The sequence below is a fragment of the Carcharhinus amblyrhynchos genome, chromosome 5 (assembly GCF_965287045.1).
Source record: "Carcharhinus amblyrhynchos chromosome 5, sCarAmb.v2.hapA, whole genome shotgun sequence".
NCBI classification, from domain to species: domain Eukaryota; kingdom Metazoa; phylum Chordata; class Chondrichthyes; order Carcharhiniformes; family Carcharhinidae; genus Carcharhinus; species Carcharhinus amblyrhynchos.
In genome coordinates, this window is record NC_137328.1 from 24588126 (window position 1) to 24611032 (window position 22907).

General features: G+C 40.0%; 1 protein-coding gene across 1 annotated transcript in view; it reads left to right on the forward strand.

Moving 5' to 3' along the window:
* Positions 1–22907, forward strand: part of epha5 (EPH receptor A5) — a 332885-nt gene that overhangs the window by 269446 nt on the left and 40532 nt on the right. The window contains exons 9-13 of the mRNA XM_080188550.1: positions 523–590; positions 14916–15041; positions 15130–15315; positions 19077–19138; positions 21707–21916. Coding sequence (XP_080044676.1) covers positions 523–590; positions 14916–15041; positions 15130–15315; positions 19077–19138; positions 21707–21916 — 652 coding nt within the window. The remainder of the gene's footprint in view (positions 1–522; positions 591–14915; positions 15042–15129; positions 15316–19076; positions 19139–21706; positions 21917–22907) is intronic.

Genomic DNA, 22907 nt, shown 5'->3' on the forward strand with positions numbered 1-22907 from the left:
ATAATTCTCCATGTGTTGCCCTTGTTCCATTTCTTTCATGTCCTGAGTTTTTACTTCAATGGATAATAAAACTATGACTATTCTTTGAAACCTCAAAAGAAAAGAACCCAAAAAGATTAATGTGAAACAGGAGAAAACCTCAACACTTGACCTTCAAATGAAATGTTCTCGCTGTGTACTGTGAATGAAGACTAAACAGAGACCCTGTGGCATTCCATCTCTGCTGTGGTTTTATATTGCGCATTATTGTAAAGATCTTGTTGTTTGCGCTTAGTGACATTAATTTTACTGCTGGGGATATTTTTCAAATACAGTCTAATCTCTTACACAGCTGTAGCTTTTTGTACAGAGGATCTCTGGAGACTTCTCTCTGCCAAGCATGACTTTGCTGCTGAAAGCTAGAATAACAGAACAGAAGAGGCTTCGATGACAAATGCCATCCATAACTGGTTTCTGTCTAACTTACAACTTGAATTGGGAAACATATGATTAATGGATGTTGCCTTGTTCACTTTAATCTAGGCGGTGTGGATACAGTAAGGCCAAGCAAGATCCAGACGAGGAGAAGATGCATTTTCACAATGGCCACAGTAAGTCAGATATCAACAAACTATATTGTGGATTTTGGGGGATCTTGGAACAAAAAAAAGACAATTTCTGGAAGAGTTCAATTAAAGTTCACCATCTAAGACTTGGCTTCAACTAAAAGAAAGCAGGGATGTTCTATTCTTTCTCTGTATTTGTTGACTTTCACAAGGTTATGTTACAGTTTGCAGATGGAGTGTCATAGAATAATCCATTTCACAGAATAATCCTATTCTGACATTGTGCAGAAATCTTTATAGCTAGCAAATAAGAGCAGTGATGGTAATAAAACATAACTCATTCATGCTATGCTCATGTTACCAAAGACTATTCTTTCTAACTTATAAGATGCAGGTTTAAATCCATTGCAGGACAACTGTAGTCTGGTACAGGGCTGATGACATAAAGTTCACAGGCAGGCCCCCAAATATCTGCAGCTGCTCCAGAATACTTCTGTCATCACTTTGGCAAGAGTACTCCAGATTGAAAATATTAAGGGACCCAAACAAGTCAGGTCTTGGTGCTGCGTTAAAGTTCCTTCGCTGAGGCTCAGCATGTGGTCAGTGACAGCAGCCTCACTCAGACTAGACTTGAATACTGCTGGTTCTCAGTTTTGCCTGTGGGTGCAGACTGGAGTTGAAATCTGGCCTAGAATTTTAAATGCTAAAGGGAAGCAGATGCAGCTACAATCTGGTATTAAGACTTTGAAAGCTAAGCTGTGCTCCAGAGACTTAGGCACAGAAGCTAGGTTAACATTTCAGTGCAGTAGTGAGGGAGTGCTATACTGATGCTTTCTTTTGAATGAAATATTAAGTTAAAGCCTTGCCTGCCCTCTCCGCTGACACGAAATATCCCCTAGCATTTTTCAAAGAATAGCATGGAGCACTCATGGCCAACAATGATATCACAACCAACACCTTTGAAGTAGTTTATCTGGACATTTATCTCAATACTAGCTCTAAAACCTTCCTTTATGTAAATTTAAAAGTCTCACAGCACCAGGTTGCAGTCCAATAGGTTTATTTGGTAGCACGAGCTTTCGGAGTGCTGCTCCTTCATCAAGTGAGTGGCAAGTTGGCTTCACAAACAGGGCATATATAGACACAGACTCCATTGCAAGATAATGGTTGGAATGCGAGTCTTAACAGGTAATCAAGTCTTTACAGCAACAGACAATGTGAGTGGAGAGAGAGTTAAGCACAGGTTAAAGAGATGTGAATTGTCTCAAGCCAAAGGACACACCTGCCAACTCAACAGACTGATCAAGACCTTTGATCAGGACCTTCAGAGCACCCTCTATGCGCTCATCTGATATATTCCCCACGTTGGAGATCTCTACCACCTCCCGAAGATACACAAGGCCAATATAACCAGCCATCCCATCATATCATGCAATGGGACCCTGTGTGAGAACCTCTCTGGCTATGTCAAGGGCATCCTAAAACCCATTGTACAAGGAACCCCCAACTTCTGTCGTGACACTACGGATTTGTTACAGAAACCCAGCACCCATGGAGAGTTGAACCAGGAATATTCCTCATCACAATGGATGCCTCAGCATTCTACACCAGCATCCCCCACAATGACGGCATTGCTGCAACTGCCTCAGAACTCAATGCCAATTTCCACATGCAACTCTACAACTCATCCGCTTCATCCTGGACCACACTGTCTTCCCCTTCAACAAACAGTTCTTCATCCAGACACATGGAACAGCCATGGGGACCAAATTCGCACCTCAATATGCCAACATCTTCATGCACAGGTTCGAACAAGACTTCTTCACTGCACAGGACCTTCAACCAATGCAATGCACTAGATATATCAGTGACATTTTCTTCCTTTGGATTCATGGTGAACAATCACTGAAACAACTTTGTGATGACATCAACAAGTTCCACCTCACCATCAGACTCACCATGGACTACTCTCCAGAATCAATTGTGTTCTTGGACACATGTATCTCCACCAAGAATGGTCACCTCAGCACTTCATTGTACTGCAAGCCCTTAGATAACATCATGTTCTGCTTCTTCAGCTTCTACCCTAAACATGTTAAAGAAGCCATCCCCTACGGACAAGCCCTTCTTAAATACAGGAGCTGCTCAGATGAGGAGGAATGCAACAGACACCTACAGATGCTAAAGATACTCGGGTAGGAACAGGATATGGTGCTCAACGCATCGATTGACAGTTCCGACACACCACAGCGAAAAACCGCACCAACCTCCTCAGAAATCAAACATGGGACATGGTGGACAGAGTATCCTTTGTCATCCAGTATTTCCCCAGAGTGGAGAAACTATGACATCTTCTTCGGAGCCTTCAACATGTCATTGATGAAGATGAACATCTCGCCAAGGCCCCTCTACTTGCTTTCAACAACCATGCAACCTCAAGCAGACATTGTTGGCAGCAAACTACCCACCCTTCAGGAGAATAGCGACACCACACAACCCTGCCACAGCAACCTCTGCAAGACGTGCCAGATCATCAACACGGATGCCACCATCTCAGGTGAGAACACCATCCACCAGCTACACGGTACAACATTGTCTATTTGATACTCTGCAGGAAAGAATGTCCCGAGGCAAGACCATGTAGATGCTATGACAACGGATGAATGGACTCCATTTGACAATCATCAGCCAGAAGTGCTCCCTTCCTGTCGGAGAACACTTCAGAGTCAAGGGCATTCAGCCTCTGATCTTCAGGTAAGTGTTCTCCAAGGCAGCGTTCAAGACACATGACAACGCAGAATTGCCAAGCACAAACTGATAGCCAAGTTCTGCACACATGAGGACAGCCTCAACCGGGATCTTAGGTTCATGTCACACTACCTGTAATCCCCACGACTTGCCTGGGCTTGCAAAATCTCACTAACTGTCCTGGCTTGAGACAATTCACTTTAACCTGTGCTGAACCCCCTTTTCACTCACATTGCCTGTACCTATAAAGACTTGATTAGCTGTTAAGACTTGCATTCCAACCATTATCTTGCAATGGAATCTGTGTTTATATATGCCCTGTTTGTGAACCCAACTCGCCACTCACCTGATGAAGGAGCAGCGCTCCAAAAGCTCGTGCTACCAAATAAACTTGTTAGACTTTAACCTGGTATTGCGAGACTTCTTACTGTGCCCACCCCAGTCCTACACCGCCATCATCACATTGTATGTAAATTGGTTGTGAGCATTGCCTCTCCCCGTCCCATTGCAGTTGTGACAACATTTCATGGTGAAGTATTTGTGAATAGCATAAAGTTATGAAAGGCACTATATAAATGCATGTTCTTCCATATTTATAGATTCATAGAACATAGAACATTACAACGCAGTACAGGCCCTTCGGCCCTCGATGTTGCGCCGACTAGTGGAACAAATCTAATGACCCTCTAACCTAAACTAATCCAATGTTATCCATATGCCTATCCACTGACCATTTGAACGCCCTTAAATTTGGCAGTCACTGCAGTCAAACTTTTGTTCAGGTAATTTCCTCCTTTTCTTCAAATCATGAAACCACTTAAAATAGCCTTTAGTGTCTATAAATTAAAAATTGGTCAGTGGTTTCATGAAATAAATATATTCTAAATAAATATATCAGAGGATGCCATGCATTCTTCTGCTTCATATACGGTCTAAGCTTTAATTTGAAAAACTAAAACAATAAGTTTTGAAGAGTTAATGCTTATTCGCCACTGATATATGTTCAGCATTCTGCCATCTAGCATTTAAATGAGGACTTTTACTCTTTAGTCTAGTGTCCTATCATTAAAGGCTGGACGGTCACACTAAAAGTATATTGCCCAATTAAAACTCAGGTACATGATCTTCTAAATTGGTTATGCATTCATAAGGGCAACATGTTGGTACAATGGTTAGCACTGATACATCACAGCACCAGGCATCTGTGTACAATGGTTAGCACTGACACATCACAGCACCAGAGATCTGTGTTCAATTCCTGCCTCGGGTGATTGTTTGGGAGGAGTTTGCATATCCTGTGTGCATTCCCTCCAGGGGCTCCAGTTTCGCCCCACAGTCTCAAGATGTGCAGGTTAAGCCCATCCCAGTAGGATTTTTTAATTCCTTGTGAGGCAGCTGCACTTCAGCAACTGTTGTTTAATAGGAGGCAAGGATTGGTCAGCAGCTTGCTAAGGTGATAGGATGTAACTCAACGTGGCTGAGGTCCTATATAAAAATCCACTGATATTAGAGCCTACCCTGCCATGGTTTTCAGGCCTCCCACTGTTCTCCAAAATGTGAGAAATTTCAGCTTTTATCCTAAAATATTAATCTGTAAACTGCAGCCACAGCAATGGTTGCTAAAGTGAGACACAACATGGCCTGCTTTTTGACTAGACCTGTAATGAACCATGCTCACAGGCTTTGTCAGAAACACAAAAGATATATTTACTAATGAGAAAACACTGTATAGAGGTCAGCAGCCCGCCCCTCTGCCTCAATTCCTCCATGTTTTCAGACTGTCTTCAGCCTGAGAGGACTCTATCCACTGGGGGTGAATACACATTCTCAGTCCCAATTGGTTCCTCAAACCATGTGACCCTCTTCTGTTGTATTGCCCTTAAAGGGATAATCACCACAGACTGGCTCCATCTCCATGTTCTTTGAATGGTAGGCACACCCCTTAGGCAATTAAAGCCCCAGTCAGTCAAATAGCAGCTGTTTCCTTTATCTAATCAGGAGTGAGTTCACAACCCAAAATTGAACCTCTCTCCTGATTCCCAATTCCAACTGGAAAATCCAGCTCTTTTTCTGAAAAAGCCCCTTACGTTCCTTAAGTGTTAATGCACTAAAAATGGACAATAGACCTTGAAAAAAATACAAAATCTTTGCCAGTCTTGAGCCACTGATTTCCTTTACTCTTATTCTACTGAAAGAAAAAGGAACAAAATAAGCAGAAATCTGTATTCTGTACAATGGGTTAAATATTCATTAAGGCTTGCTTTTGTCTGCAAGAGTCACAATTTGCAATCTTCCTGCACCCATTACTGTTGAGGCAAGCAGTTTGTAAACTTGGTGCTGCCTCAGTTTTATAGCTTTGATCCAAGTGAGGCCCACTGGCTGCATATAGCAGTTGCATAAATACTACATGAGGCTCCTAGGGTCTGTTATTGCTGAAATGTTGTTCTGGTGAAAAGGCTCCATGGTTACTAACTTACTGTTCTCCCTCAGGATAACAGCACTTGAGCTGCCACCTCTGTTGCTCCATTAAGTGTACTTGCTATTGCGTGTTGACCAGACAGCGGAAACAGCTCCCATCCATTTGGTGCAGTCTGAAGATGGGCCTTCAAGGCCCAGAGCTGCTCCAGGCTGCAAGTCCATCTGCAGTCTCTTCAAGTGAGAGTTTATAGTCTTCTGCTGGCCAGACTGCAATTTCTGGGGTAACGCTGTTTCGGAGCATCAGGCCAGAGAAGTTGCCAAGGGATTTCACAAGGATTATTAGTTCATTTTTGCTGGATGAACTGTTTCATATTAATGTTGTGGCAAAATTTCTGTTGGTGGATTCTATTGCAGGACTCTATGCAAGGCAAGATGGCATATAATGGAGTAATGGTGGTGAAGTGAGGCCATCCTAAAGAAACCAAAGCCTTAATAGGTGTTTTATGGGCAGTCCATTTGGTCTAAAGCAGCCAGATGCCTCCTCCACAACCTCTCCTCCTTGCAGAGCTGCTTCACTTCTCTGTTACGTTGCAGACCCAGAGACTGGAATTTTACCAATGTGCTTTCCCCCCCACCCCCCCATTCTGGGGGCAGGCGAGGCTCGAAGAACGACATTCTCTGTTGGCCTTGGGCGGGATCGTACAACTTCAGGCAGACGTGCCGGTAAAATTCCGTCCTGCAACACTGAAGTTGTGCCCTTATATTTACCAAGTTTTTTGTGTGGACAGGTCACCATGTTCTCCCTGTGAGAATTCAGCAACTTGCCCTAGCGTCTCCAAAACCACTCCGTAGCACTTCTACAAAGAGGTTAGTCAAATTCACCTACAAATGATGGCCCACACTTTAAGTAATGCCAGCAGAATGGCATAGGGTTTCACTTGCTGCTGAAAATGTGTTCTTTAGTGAATGGGAAGCAAATGCTTTTCAGTGGCCCTGTGCAATGCCCATTTGGAATATATGTGGTAAATTAGCCCCAACACACATCCTGAGTCAAATTTCTCAGCCCAGCTGTTGGGTCACTATGGGCGGCACGGTAGCACAGTGGTTAGCACTGCTGTCTCACAAGCGCTAAGGACCCCAGTTCGATTCCTGGCTTGGGTCACTGTTTGTGCGGAGTTTGTATATTCTCCCCATGTCTGTGTGGGTTTCCTCCGGGTACTCTTGTTTCCTCCCACAGTCCAAAAGACATGCTGCTTAGGTGCATTAGCCATGCTAAATTATCCCTCAGTGTATCCAAAGAGGTGCCAGAGGATGACGAGTAGGGGATTTTCACAGTAACTTCATTGCAGTGTTAATGTAAGCCTACTTGTGACACTAATAAATAAACGTAAAAACTAGTCACTTGGATGTTTCCAATCATATTCTACTGCCCTGTATGCATTACAAGGCTTCAGGCTTCTACCCAAACCAATGCCTTTAACACAATAATGTTTACTACAGCACAGAAATACATCATTGGCCACAAATAACCATAAATTAAGATGAAATTAATCAACTCTTGGAAAGATTTGGGCTGATCAAGAAAAGTTAGCATGGTTTTGTGCTTAACATTGATTTTTTTTAGCAGTTTGGATTGTCATGAAGCATTTGTTGAGGATCCACATAGGACGCTTGTAATGAACATTAGGCATGTGGTATTGAAGGCAATATATGATTATGAGGTGACAGGAAATAAGGAGTAAGGGTGAATGTTAGCTTTTTTGGTTAGCGTGATATGGTCATGAGGTGTCCTTGGGATTTTTGCTGGGACTATTTATATTAGTATTTGGACTAGGGCAAATCAGGAGCAATATTAAAAACTGCAAGAGTTCGTAAACCTGAGGCACTGCAAACCAAAGAACGCAGCAGAACAATGATAGGTTGGAAGAGTAGGCAGAGGAATGGCAGGGACATGTGAAATAGTACACCTAGAGGAAAATATAGTCAAATGTGTACTGTAAATGGTGATCGAGAAATCCAGCAGCACACATCTTTAAATGTGGGAATGTTAACAGACAAGGCCATACTGAAAGCAAATCGATTTCAGGGTTTCCGTAGGGGAATTAAAGGGTGTAAGAATAAGCCTAACAAATGCAGACCAAACAGTTTACCTTCAGTGGTGGGGAAGCTATGAGCAACAATAATTTGGGACAAAATTAATCACTTCGGCAAATGGGAGTTAATTAAGGAAATTCATGGACTTGTTAAGGGAAAATTGTTCTTAGTTAGTTTGCTGGAGCTATTTAATAAGGTAACAGAAAGGTTTGATGATGATGGTGCTGTTGATATGGTGTGCGTGAACATCCAAAAGGTATTTGATATAATAATGCGCTGACTAATGAGCAAAGCTACAGCTCATGGATACAAAATTGATTAAGCGACAAGAAAGCGAGAATAATGGTTTTTCAGACTGGACAAATATTTGTCATGGAGTTCCCCAAGAGTTAGCATTGAGCCCTTTACTCTTCCTGATATGAAAGAAATAAAAGTTGGCAAAGTGCCAGAAGCACTTTGAGAGAGAGAGTGAGCAAGCACTGACTGGTGATGCTTCAACCTGAGAGCCATCACACCTCAGGCAAAGGGCAAGGTAGAGAAAACATGAATAAACTTCAGCTGGTATGGGAATTGAACCCACACTGTTACCGTCATTTTGCATTATAAACTAGCTGTCCAGCAAACTGAACTGACTGACCTCCTAAGTTAATGACCAAGATCTTGATGAATAGGAAATAATTTTAAAATTTCCAGATGATACAAAGCTTGGAAGTATTGTGAGCTATGAGGAGGGTTGTGTAGGACTTGGAAAGGACAGAGACAAGTTGGTGAAATTGGCAGATGAAGTTAACTGTGTTGATGGTTGAAGTTATTTGTTTTGATAGAAAAACGTGGAGAGACTATATCAAATAAAGAGTATAACTCTAAAGTGGATGCAGGAGTAGAGAGATTTTGGTATATATGTACATATCTCATTGAAGTCCGAAGGACAGGTTGAGAGAATGTATATTTTATTAACCAATATCCTCAGATTTATTCACAGGGCATTGAGTACAAGTGGAAGAAGGTTAGTTAAACTTCAATAAAACACTGGTTTAGCTTCAATGTGGAACAAAGGAAATAGGAGCAGGAGTAGGCCATTGGCCCCTCAAGTACTTTACCACTAGATTTGATCATGCCTCATATTCACCTCAATAGCACTCTCCCTGCATTATCTCCGTATCTCTTGATATCTTTGATAATTAGAAATCTATCTGTCCCTGTCTTGAATATACTCAATAACAAGCCTCTGTAGCCTCTGGGGCAGAGAATTCCAAAGATTCACCACCTAGATATATAGATTGGAGAAGTTGGGACCTGATTCCTTGGAGTAGCGAAGGTTGAGATGACTTTTGATAGAGGTGTTCAAAATCATGAACAATGTGGACAGAGTCAAAATGGAGAAACTCTTCCCACTTGTGGAAGGATTGAGAATGAGACAGTGCACATTTAAGTAACTGGCAAAAGAAGAAATGAAGACATGAAAAACTTTTGGCTGCAGCGAGTGGTTCAGATCTGAGTTGCACTGCCTGTGAGCATGTGAAAGGCTAGTTCAATCAAGGCATTCAAGAGCAAATTGGATTATTATCTGAAAAGGAAGAGTGTGCAGGTCTGTTGGGAGAAGTCAGAGGACTGGTATTCAGTGCGTTGCTTATTTGAAGAATTAGTGCAGACATGATGGGCTGAATGGCTTCCTTCTGCACTGTAACACTTCTGTGATTTTGTGACTATTACAGCAAGGATGAGACTTTATATGTGCGTGTATATATCTGGACTTCGGTAGGGGGAATGCAATTTTGAAGTTTGTAAATGATACAAAATGCAGTGATTAGTGAACAAGATAATAGCAGACTTCAGGAGTAGACAGATGAGTGAAATGTGTAGATGCGTAGCAGATGAAATTTAATGTGAACTGATGCACTTTAGAAGAAACAACACGGAGAGACAGTTTTATAGAATCTCTACCATGCAGAAGAGGCTATTCAGCCCATCGAATCTGCACCAACTTTCCGACAGAGCATCTCACCCATACTTTCTCCCTCTCTATATTCCCTCATATTTCCCATGGATAATCCACCTAACCTACACATTTTAGGACACTAAGAGGCAATTTAGCATAGCCAGTCCGACTAACCAGTACATCTTTGGACAATAGGAGCAAATCAAAGCATCTGGGTACCTGCATACAAACCTTCTGCGATTCATTGAATATAGACACCCAGATCCCTCTGGCCAGATAAATTTTAATCTACTTTCCATTTAGGTAATAATTTGCCTTTCTATTTTTGTTCTGCCAAAATGGACAACCTAACACTTGTATCTTAGAATCTCTACAGTGCAGAAAGCAGCCATTCAGCACATTGAGTCTGCACTGAATCTCTGACAAAGTATCCCCACCCAAGCCCTATCCACGTAGCTCCATGTATTTACCCTGCTACTCCCCTTGATGTACACATCTTGGGACTCAAAGGGACAATTCTGTATGGCAAATCGACCTAACCTGCACGTCTTTGTGACTGTGGGAGGAAACCGATGTACCCAGTTGCACTGAAATAAGAAATTAGTTGGATGGGGTTTACAGAATTTTGAGAGGAGAAATGGTGAAAAATTGTAAGTAGTTCTGCAACAAAGATTCAGGATTATTACTAGAGGAATGAAAAATAAAATTAGAAGAATTATATTATTGGGTCATAATGACCAATTTTTACACAGCTGTAGCACAGAAAATCAGATGGGGGTAAAATTGTCTGCTGGGTATCTGCTGGCCGGTTATCATCTGGACTTTTCATCCAGAGAGTTATTAGAAAATTGGATGCTTTATCACAAATAGCGATTGAAACAGACTACTATATGCTACTTAATGTCACTTGAATGATTTAATTATATATCATTTAAATGGGAATTAGACACATTTCTAATACAGGAAAGGCGATTTGAACAAGAACTCCAGTTGAACAACCAGCACCAGTGAAGTGTGGTGGGCTGAATGGACTCCTTCTATACTATTCTTAATATGATTTTATGATGAGTAAAACATGTTTTAATCTGTTTGAATTGTGAAAGGGTAAAAGATATAGAGAACAACATGTAAGGAACCGATGGTGACTGGCCTTCATTGAATTTTTAAAAAAAGAATCTCAAATAATGAATAAAATTGAATATTTTATAACTATTACATAAAGGGAGTTAAACCAGGATTAACCAACATTCAATATCAGCACTGATCTATGTTAACTTTAATTTACAAGTGTCTGATTCTTCCACTGGCTATAATGAGGAACCTGTTTAGTTCTGCAATACTATCTCTTTCCTTGAGCACCATTATGTTTCGCTCTCAAATCTTATTCACAAAATGTTCTGATACACTGTGCATGTGACGAAAGTTACATTCTGCATAGTTTCTTCTTTGAATAGTGTCATGAAAATTAGTTAATTTGAACATTTGTGACAAAGTAGAGTAAATTCAATAAAGCTTGGGGTAACGGCACATAAGAAAGTTGAGACATGTCAAATAGAAAGTGTAACATGCTTGGAATGAACAAGCTCTCAATGACTAAAAATGTTCTCATATCATTTCTGGGTCTGGTGTAAAGATAGAGATTGATTACTCTGATTAGTCAACAATTCCATTGATGTTATATCACGTGGCTACCAGGATGGTAAAAGATGAACTAGGTGAATTCTTGCCTGTCTTTGCCTTGCAATCCAATGTTCTTAAATGAGGGATTAGAGCAAATTCTTTGTTACTTCTTCATTTTGCAATTGTCTGCCATGATTTCAGATACTAGAGTATCCATTTTGCCTCAGATTTCTGCCAAAACCTTCCTGTAGCTAGTTACTGTAAGTTATGCAGAAATTGACTTTCTCTGCAGTTTTCCTCACAGCAGGAAGATGTGCAAAGACCTAATGGTGGCCTGGATTTTCATCCTCGAGGGATGACAACCCAGCTGTCTATAAGAATAACAGAATACCTGCACCCCAGGGGAAACATTATTTGATTGACAACTCAGGCTCTCTGATCTCTGTGGTCAATTTTACGATGCTTGTTTACATAACTTAAATAGTTTCAAGAATTTGTGGTTTGTGTTTTTTTTTGAAACTTCAAAAGGCAGTTCCATTAACTTGTCCAGACCCTTTTCTTTCAAGCACGAAGATAAGTGATCAAAAGATTACATTTTGAAAAGCTTATTTTTATACATAGCATTTTACAGTGTGGTCATTATTGATTCTAGAAAGTGCAGAGTGGATCAATGTGCAAGGACATACCAAAGATTGGCAGAGCGGGGCATGAGGAGAAGTGGAGGTGGGTGAAAAGGAAGAGGGTTTCGTCTGGGTGCTCTGGTTTGCTCTCACAGTCCAAAGATGTGTGGGTAAGATTGATTAGCCAAGCTAAATTGACCCCAGTGTCAGGGGATTAGCAGGGTAAATATGTGGGGCTATGGGAATAGGGCCTGGATAGGATTGTGGTTGGGCAGACCTGATGGGCTGAATGGCCTCCTTTTGCGCTGTAGAGATTCTATCACTAATCTTGGATAGGCTCTATTTTGTGATAAGGTGATGTAATTAGATACACCCACTTGTTTAAAAACACAAAATTATTTTGCTTGTAAAATAGTTTATCAGCAATTTCGCTTCACTAGGTGAATCACGATTGGTAATTTATTGTTACCGGCTTGGTCAACTGCCTTCCTGTGTGGAAGCATTGAGCTTTTTATTGTGTTGTATCACAGTGCCATTAATAATGCTTACAGACATGCTTTAAATACTGTAATGATTTTCTTAATTGTAACAATTAGTTTGTCTGAACTGCTGAAGAAATTGGCCCTTATCATCTCCATGACTTCTTTAAATATCAACCCTATAAAGGCAGTGGATACTTGGTAGAAGTAGTCTCAGTAGGAAACCAGGGAACTATTATGACATTTTAGGGCTTTTTCTTCATTTGTCCCTTGATGGTACATCTGTTTAGAAATATAATTACCTTAAGTGACATCAGCCACAATAGGTTTCTCAGCCTGGCTTCAGTGAGCTGGAAAGGATTCTTAAACGTTATGCAAAATTAGGGAAAAAAATTGCTTCTTGAATAGATATAAAAACATGAAATATTAACTATTTTATCAGTAGTGCAAGCTAAGTACATTTGAGGTCTAAATAGAAATAATATATTTAGTAATATCACCAATTTGTTCCACAGAAAACCAACACCTTTGCAATCCACCTTCAGCCCACCATCATGTTTAGTTTATCTAAATCTTTGCGGCCCTATTCTATCTCATTCATCCATTACCTCCATGCTTGCTGACCTACATTGGCTCCTAGTGCTTCAGATTTAAAATTCTCATTGCCTTGTTTAAATCCCTTTTGTGTCTTTGCTCCAGCATGGTTCTGTGAACTTCTCCAGACTGGTAAACCTCTGAGAGCAATGCATTCCCTAAATTTTGATCTCTCGTGAGTCCCCCATTGTCAGCCAGTTAGCTCCCACATTCTGGAATTCCTCCCTTAAATCTCTTCATCTCTACTTTGAGACACTGAAATATCACTGTGCCGTAACCATTCATTCCATATGATTCTATTCTGTACTTCCTAAAGCCATCTACCACAATGTTTTTAACCACTCCATCTAGTCTCTCTTCCTTTAATCTTGGCCCGTTTCAATCTGGTATTGTGTCTTTAGATGTGTTTCTGCATTAAATATGAATGCGGTTGCTGTTCCATAGAATAAGTAATAGATAACAGCAAGCCTGTTTTTGTAAAAAAATTTGAAGATTGTAGCTAGGAAAGGAACTTGAAAGAAGTAAGGAATTGCACAGTTTTACGATCGTGGTAACTAGGAAAGGAACTTGAAAGAGGTAAGGAATTGCACAGTTTTAAGATCGTGGTAAAGAATGAGCAGAGGTGGTCTTGCGACGAGTTCTGATTTCAGTGGAGTGCTGTAGGGGTTCACTGCTGCACACTGACTGCTTTTACCCTCCCCCCTTGCAGAGAATCCCCTCCCCCTGGAGAGATGGCCTGTTGATCACCACACATTTCGCAGAACTCCCCCTCGCAGAGCTCCAGAAGCTGTAATGGCCTCCAATTCCCCCTGGCATGGCAACGGAGCTACTGTGATCCTTGCTGCCATAAGATCCCCCCTCAGCCTTCTAAACTCCAATGAGTACAGGCCCAGTCTATTCAATCTCTCCTCATCAGCTAACCCCCTCATCTCTGGTATCAGCCTGGTGAACCTTCTCTGCACTCTCTCCAAGGCCAATACCAAGTGTATTTAAATTTAGTAAATTTTATTCAAATAGGCTTCCCACCCTTTCTTTGTGTGAAGCCATTCTCACCAGTAAAATGGAGCCAAGAAGATAGTGTGAGAGGCCAAACATCCAATTCATGCCATGCGAGACTGACTGGTGTGGTGAGCCAGTATATTGCATTCTTATTCTCTAGATACAAAATAAGGAAAATGGGTCCAATGATGCTGGTTTCTGTCCCCTTTATATTTCCAAGATATTCACAAGGCTTCTTTTGACCAAAGTGGACCATTTGCGACTTAAGCATAGAAATCCCATGTATTGAGACAGTGGGAATGTTGCAACATTTCCCTCATTTCAGTTTCCTGTGTTTCCGCTTGTTGGAGTTCCTTGCCAGCTCAGCTCTAGAAGGGCTTAGATGCAAATCTTTGGAACCAGTCAGATTTTAGGGCAAACTCTTTGAGCATATGCTTCCTCGCTTCTGTGCAGCCAAAAGACTCTGAGGGCAGTGGCTAATACAGCTGCTGCAGGCATTACAGGCTCGGTCCAACAGTTGATGTTCTTCAGTTACTTCATGTGGTTATGGTACTGTTTGAAACTGGAAATGCCAGCAGATCTGGGCCTGTTAAGACAAGAATGTATGTGTGCCCATGCTGGTAGGTGTGAATCCCCAAAGAGACTAGGAACACTTAGACTGCAGAAAATGATACCGAGAAAATGTGAATATTAGATTAAGAGAAATCATCCAAATGGATATGAACTACTTTAGAAATATTAGAAACAGAAAGCAAAAATCTTATAATGTAACAAATAAAAGAAAAAAATGTGTAACCATTTTGCTGAGAAATGACAGAAAATTGTACTAATATTTTCATCATTTATTCCTTTTAAACAGTTAAATTGCCAGGTATAAGAACATACATTGATCCTCACACCTACGAAGACCCAAGTCAAGCTGTTCATGAATTTGCCAAGGAAATAGATGCTTCATGCATTACTATTGAAAGAGTCATTGGTGCAGGTAGGTTAGACGATAAGAATCCTTGTTACCATGTTAGGTTCTGTGCTGCCACAGTAAATTGAGCGACCTAACATCTTTCTCATTCAAGGTGAATTTGGTGAGGTATGCAGTGGCCGTTTGAAGTTACCCGGAAAGAGAGAATTCCCAGTGGCTATCAAAACCCTAAAAGCTGGTTATACAGAGAAGCAGCGCAGAGATTTCCTTGGTGAAGCAAGCATAATGGGGCAATTTGATCATCCCAACATCATCCACCTTGAAGGGGTGGTCACTAAAAGTACGTAACTTTCTACATGTTGTTTATCAAATAAATAAGACAGACACAGAACTGTGAAATTGTAAGGCTATTACCATATCTAGAAATGTAAATCATACATAATTATTTTTAAAATCTATTTGGATTTAGAACTTTAATTCATTTCAAAAGCAGAACCATGCATTCTGCATATATATGTTATATATTTGAGCTATATGTAGCTCACTTGGCTGGAGGGCTGGCTCATGATGCAGAGCAATGCCAACAGAGTGGGTTCAATTCCCGTACTGGGGAAATCCAGCCCATTGAGTAGGCACTGACTCACTCAAAGAGCATTTTACTTAATCTCATTCCCCTGCCTTATCCATGTAAACTTGCATATTCTTTCTTTTCGGATAGAAATTCAATTCCTTTTTAAATCCCTCAATTCAACCTGATTCCATGACACTTTCAGAAAGTTTGTTCTAAACTCCAATTGCCCTCTGTCCTCTGGAGGTCTAAGTACAGTACATCTAGCATTTTCCCTTTGTTCACAGTATGTGACTCCTTAAAAGAACTCCAGCAAATTGGTTAAACATGATTTCACAAAACCATATCGACACTACCTAATTGCCTTGAATTGTTCTAAATGCCCTACTATAATACCTTTCATAGTAGCTTCTACACACAACCTGACACATTGCTGTATCAAATAATCTTGAATATTCTCAGACAATACTGAATTTTGCTTCCTCACTTCCCAGTTTTGCATACATGTAAAACAATGTTTAAACAAAATATTTATTACTTAGTACATGCATTCAAAAATATAAATGCATTAATAGCTTGATACAGGGAGAATGAAGTCTAAATCATTCCCATGCCATGAAGTATGAAGAAAAATACAAAACTAGATTTATCGTCCATTAATAAATGACTGTGCTAAAAGTTGCTCATTTGTCATTGAACTTGCAGGATAACAACTCTGTTCCTCACTTCTATTGCAGTCTGTTACCAGTGCTATAGTCAACACAAAAGTACAGTTGACATGAGTTTTCATGTTAATTACTTAAAAGACTGCTTGAATGCAACATATATGTAACACAGGCTGTGTTTTAAACAATATAAAACACAATGTTCCATTTTAATGATGTTCCATATTGGTTTGTCATATATAACTCACATAATTACACTTCTTTGTAATCTACCATTACATTCATTTTGAAGCCTAATCAAACAAATAGAGCTATAATGCAGTGCAGGACAGAGATACAATTCCCACCAATTGATTATCTATTAATGTGCAGTTATAGAACTTCTCCCCTGCTTCCTAGGACAACATCTCACTCCCAATCAAGTTTCTTTAGTCTTTGACATTAGTGACATTATGTCATAATGCTGATCAGATGAAATAATCTATTTTCTATTCATACAGTAGTCTTATTATTGCTATGCTATGAATACATTTTCTGCTACCAACATGAAGTAACTACAATAACAGAGATTTAAATGAGAAGAGAAAGGCTTGCAATAGATGTACATTTATTAAACAGTTCTAGTGAACTAAATTGTTTTTTTTAAGTGCCTACAAACTATTCAATGTTCAAATCTTACATTTGTGCAACTTTACCATTAGAAATTGTTGTATCAACGTTGATAATCACAACTACCAATGTAAACCTGTCACACTATAATTACACTCTCCCACTAGCAGGGTCTCAGTTTTACAGCTCCTTGCTCCTGACACTGTACCTAAGATAAACTCTTATGTTCCAATTTTGATTTGATTGTTATTGTCACATGCATTAGTATACAATGAAAAGTATTGTTTCTTGCATGTTATACAAACAAAGCATACCATTTATAGAGAAGGAAAGGAGAGAATGCAGAACATAGTGTTAGAGTCATAGCTACGATGTAGAAAAAGATCAACTTAATGCGAGGTAGGTCCATTAGGAGAGAAGCTGTTCTTGAGTCAGTTGGTACGTGTCCTCAGACTTTTGTATCCTTTTCCAAACAGGAGAATGTGGAAGAGAGTATGTATGGGATGCGTGGGGTCCTTAATTATGCTGACTGCTTTTCCAAGGCAGTGGGAAGTGTAGACAGTGTCAGTGGGTGGGAGGCTGGTTTGAATGATGGATTATGCTTTGTTCACAACTCTTTGTAGTTTTTTGCAGTCTTGGACAGAGCAGGAGCCACACCAAGCTGTGGTACTGCCAGAAAGAATGCTGTCTATGGTGCATCTGTAAAAGTTGGTGACAGTCGCAGTGGACATGCCAAATTTCCTGCCAAATCATCCATTTTTCTCTGTTCCCCAAGATGTCATACATTTTGCTACTTAGTTATTGGTAATATAACAATAATGACAGAACTTATGACCTCAAAATGGAAAGTAAATGACTGTCCCGGGTTCAATTAACCCTATTCCTATAATTCTGCTTCACCTGAAGGCTATGTTTAGACTCATGTGAAATGTCACTGGGGAATTGACTAGTATGTCCTTCATATTTGTCTCATTAACCTGAGAAAAAATTGGCTGAATTAATTTTTCATTTACTGGGAACATGAATGGTACTGTTTTTAGAGTGAAATATAGGAGTAAAGTATAAAGGCCTCTCACCAGAAGCACTAGTTCAAATTTAAATCTGCCATTATTTTTATTCTTGGGATGATCATAAGGCATTACTGTTGCCCAACTATTTGGGAGTTGAGTGCATTAAAGGTGAATCAAGTTGTGTGAAATTTCAGCCATATATAAGTAATTTGGATAAGTGAAGTAAGTTTCTTTCCCTGAAGTGGCACAGTGGTTAGTGCTGCTGTGTCACAGTGCCAGGGACCTGAGTTCAATTCTGGTCTTGGGTAGCTGTCTGTGAGGAGTTTGCACATTCTCTCCATATCTGCGTGGGTTTCCTCCAGGTATACCGGTTTCCTCTGCCAGTTCAAAGATGCACAGATTAGGTTGATTAGCCCTTAGTGTCTTGAGACATACAAGTTAAATACGTGGGGTTATGGAGATACGGCCTGGTTAAGATAATTTGTCAGAGAATTGGTGCAGACTTGATGGAGCAAGTGTCCTCCTTCTGCACTGTAGGAATTCTGTAATGAACCAGTTTTGTTTTTAACAACAAACCACATGGTCCTTTCCTAGTGTCATTCCCCAATTTATGGATTAAATTACACAACTTGTTTGAGTTGCTACTTCAATGCCATAACCACTGGGCTACTGTATGCTCATTGACCTAAACATTAACACTGTAATGAAGGTACACTCTGCAATCCAATCCCATAAACCAATTCTCAAATCATCTGGGGAAAGAATAATTCACTTCCTAAAGTATTCACTTGCCTCCTTTTGCAAACACAAATAAAGTAGATGAGAGCAGAACAGATGAATGGTCATCAATTGTACCAGCAAAATTAAATTAAACAATGCAAACAACACAGTCCTTAAATTCACAAAATGTTTATTGATTTAATGCAAAGTGATAACAAACCTATGGGATAATCTGAATGAACTGATGGATTTTAAAAAAAAGGGACAAAACGTAAATATTGTTGGTGATCAACTTGGCTGTATGACTGTTTTGGGGATGTCATTCCTTTGCATGCAATTATAGGGCTGATTCACAATCTGATGTTGCCAGTGGGAGCATCATTCACAGGGAGTGAACCTTGAGGAACTGTAGTTTTCTATCAGTGGAAAATATGCTGCAAATTTCTTAGCTTTTGCTCCTACAACCACATTTTCTATGTATCAAATGTTTCTGTAGCAACTTTAATATATTTCTTATATATATTTTAAGGTAAACCAGTAATGATAGTGACTGAATATATGGAGAATGGCTCTCTTGATACTTTTTTAAAGGTGAGTTTTTCACATTTCAGAAATTAAATAGTCAATTGGCAATTTAATGTTTTATTTGTTTCCTTATGAATTATTAATAGAGAGAAACTGATATAGTTGCATAATGTATAAATGGTTTTAAATTTTAAGAACATATGCAGTTAACCTCTGAGTTAATGTTCCTAACATGTTGCCTTGCTTCCCAAGGTAGTAGATAAAGCATTGAAGCACTATGTCAGCACACCCAATTCACAGCTTTCCAACTTTACTGATCCTTTACATGAATAACTCGAATAAAAGACTGGTCGCATTGATCTCTGGGTCCAATTTTTCATTCTGCCCTCCAACTGTGAACCTCTTCATACCAGTTGCCACTTTGTTGAATCCCAGTGTTAGAATGCATATTGAAATTGTATTAGTATGAAAAGAAAGTGTTTAGCAAAATATTTGGATCATTGATACAATGATAATGGTTTCTATTTTTGTTAAGGTAATTCATGATGTTAAATGAAATGAAGCCACTAATTGAAAATACTGTTATTATTTCAAATCAAATCTTAAAAGCAGACTAATGGGTGATGTCAAGTGTGCACTGGCAGAGGAAAGCTCATTGGAGCATCTTGGAAAATCACAAGCATCCCATAGTTTCCATCCTTTCCAAATCAATGCCTGACAAGGAGTAATTCCTCTACACCACCAGTCTGTCGGCATACATGATATTGCTGGAGATACTTTCGTGATGATTAGATAGGTGAGGCTGAAACCATGTGAGGGCAATCCCACTAAAATGGATGATAGACTGGAGATGTTGAGGATGGACAGAGTGGTCCAGTCTATCAAAGGTTGCAGAGAGATTGAGAAAGAGCAGGGTAGGAGAGCGCACCACATTGAAAGTCAGAGGAATGTGACACCTAACAAGAATTTAGAGCAGATCACTGCACTTTGACAATTTTTGTAAGTTCTGCTGGAAAGTTGAGGCAGGTCCCTCTTCAGTAAAGGTCTCCCAAAAAATGGGCAGAGAAGGGAAATTGACTTTTCTACCTTGTCTGGCCTACACGACCATGGTTGATCTTTAACAGCATAGAATAGAAATGAAAGGAGAGTGCATGTTTCAGTGGATAAATAATAATTAGTACTGGTATAAGTTTGGTTGAGAAATGTGCAGGTTTCAATTGTGGAGGAAGGATGCTGGGTTGAGGTGGAAGGAGAATAGAGAGAAGAGCTAGTATTAAATAGAAGGATTGGAGGAGGAGAGAGTGACTGTGCAGGATATGAATTGGATGGGGTAGCATATCCCTGAGAACTGAGACAAAGCAGAGATTAGAAAGGGCAGAATGAGCATTGAAGTAATGTTTCAGCCTGATTGACCTGTTGAAAATCCATCTGTCACTTTGCATTTCCCTTTCTTTAGATTGAAAATCAATTAATTATGAAGGAGAAAACATTTCAAATTGTACCACTGTTAATGTCAAATCCTAATTTCTCCAGAGCCCCTGCACTCCCTTCCCCGAGAAAGGAAATGCTCTGCTTATTTTGTGCTTTCAACATTTGGATTTTCTCTGCAAGGTTTTCGCGTCAATTTGTTTTTTCCTCCAATGTGAAAGAATGTTGGATATGCCTGTGGCTGAAACTACAAAATCTGGCTTAATTACATGTTTTGATGTGGTCGTTAAATCAGGGCTGTTCTTCTGGTATCTGTTTATTGGGTTGCTGATAACTTTTTTGAAGCACTTGGTGAACTGTTCCTAGTTCTCCGGGTTTGTACGCTTGTATATTGAAAAGCTAAAATCGTTGTTGGTGGGAATTTTACACTGCATGTCCTGTTTCCTGCCAGCAGGAAGGGAAAAACACGTAGCGGGAATCCCATCCCTACAAATGAGGAAACTGCAACTGAGTATGGGGCTTATATATACATATATATCGAAAAATAAGAACTGCAACTTTAATTGGTTGGAGTGATATCACTGGTGACTTTAAGTTGTCTCTCAACCCATTTAATCCCCAATAATAAAAAATCAAGGCCTGGTGGTAGCCTGGACAATGTTCTTCAGTGGTTAGCTAGCTTGGAATTTAATACCTTCCTCAAAAAATGATGAAGTTTTGCTAATGTTGATGCAAGGATTTTTATACTTCAAAACCAAAAGTCTTGTGATTTATGTTTGTGCTCCCTGACCAGAGTGGAAAAGCGCGGCACTAATCTTATAAATTAACCAGACTGAATTTCATTCTGTTCTCTAAAATGCCATTGAATTTTGCCCATGCCCTTTTTAATTTCTTCCAGCAAGCTCTTCCCACTCCCCACAGTCCACAGTATCCCGTGACCAAAAGTACATGCTGACAATCAACTTCTGTGGGTGCACCTCTACTCTTAATAATTTAGGTGTTTTTAATAAATTAAAACATAATGTATCTTTATGGCAGTGCTTTATTCGATGTTTTAATAGAGACATTGTCAAACTTAAAAACAGACTTCTTTTTCAACGTATTTACAATTAAACCCAATTCAGCCTAGTCTTTGCTCATTCTTTTTATGAAAATACTACTTAATAGTAAAGATACCAAATGATCAATTCTTCAACTCTCCTTTAGAAAAATGATGGCCAGTTTACAGTAATCCAGCTTGTGGGAATGCTGAGAGGAATTGCCTCCGGAATGAGGTATCTTTCAGACATGGGTTATGTCCACCGAGATCTGGCTGCTCGAAATATCTTAGTCAACAGTAACCTGGTCAGTAAGGTTTCAGATTTTGGCCTTTCCCGGGTACTTGAAGATGACCCAGAAGCTGCTTATACGACAAGGGTATGTGAAACTATATTTGTTCTACGTTGTCTTTGTTTGTGGTTTGAATAATAAGTAATATAATGCAGGTTGCAACAGTATAAAGAACTGTTTCACCTTAGGTGTATCTTGCATCACAAAAGAGCTTGGAAAATTAAACTGGTGCATCAATAGGCAAATTTTTGTTCAAAGAACAAAGAAACTTACAGCACAGGAACAGGTCTTTCGGCCCTCCAAGTCTACACCAACCATGCTGCCCGACCGAACTAAAACCGCCTATCCTTCTGGGGATCATATCCCTCTATTCCCAGCCTATTCATGTATTTGGCCAGACAGCGCTTAAAACTCATTATCGTAGCTGCTTCCACTACCTCCGCCGGCAGCAAGTTCCAAGCACCCACCACCCTCTGTGTAAAAAAAAACTTGCCTCGCACATCTCCTTTAAACCTATGCCCCTGAGTAATTGATTCTTCCACCCTGGGAAAAAGCTTCTGACTATCCACTCTGTCCATCTCCTCATCATCTTATAGACTTCTATCAGGTCACCCTCTCAACCTCCGTTACTCCAGTGAGAATGGACCAACTTTCTCCAATCTCTCCTCATAGCTAATGCTCTCCATACCAGGCAACATCCTGGTAAATCTTTTCTGTACCCTCTCCAAAGCTTCCACATTCTTCTGGTAGTGTGGTGACCACAATTGAACACTGTATTTGAAGTGCGGCCTAACTAAGGTTCTCTAAAGCTGCAAAGTGACTTGCTAATTTTTAATCTCGATGCCCCAGCCGATAAAGGCAAGCATGCTGTATGCCTTCTTGACTACCTTCTCCACCTGCACTGCCACTTTCAGTGACCTGTGTGCCTGTACACCCAGATCTTTTTGCCTATCAATACTCTTAAGGGTTCTGCCAATTACTGTATACTTCCTGTCTGTTCCAAAATGCATTACCTCATTTTTGTCCGGATTAAACACTATCTGCCATCTCTCTGCCCAAGTCTCCAAACGATCTATGT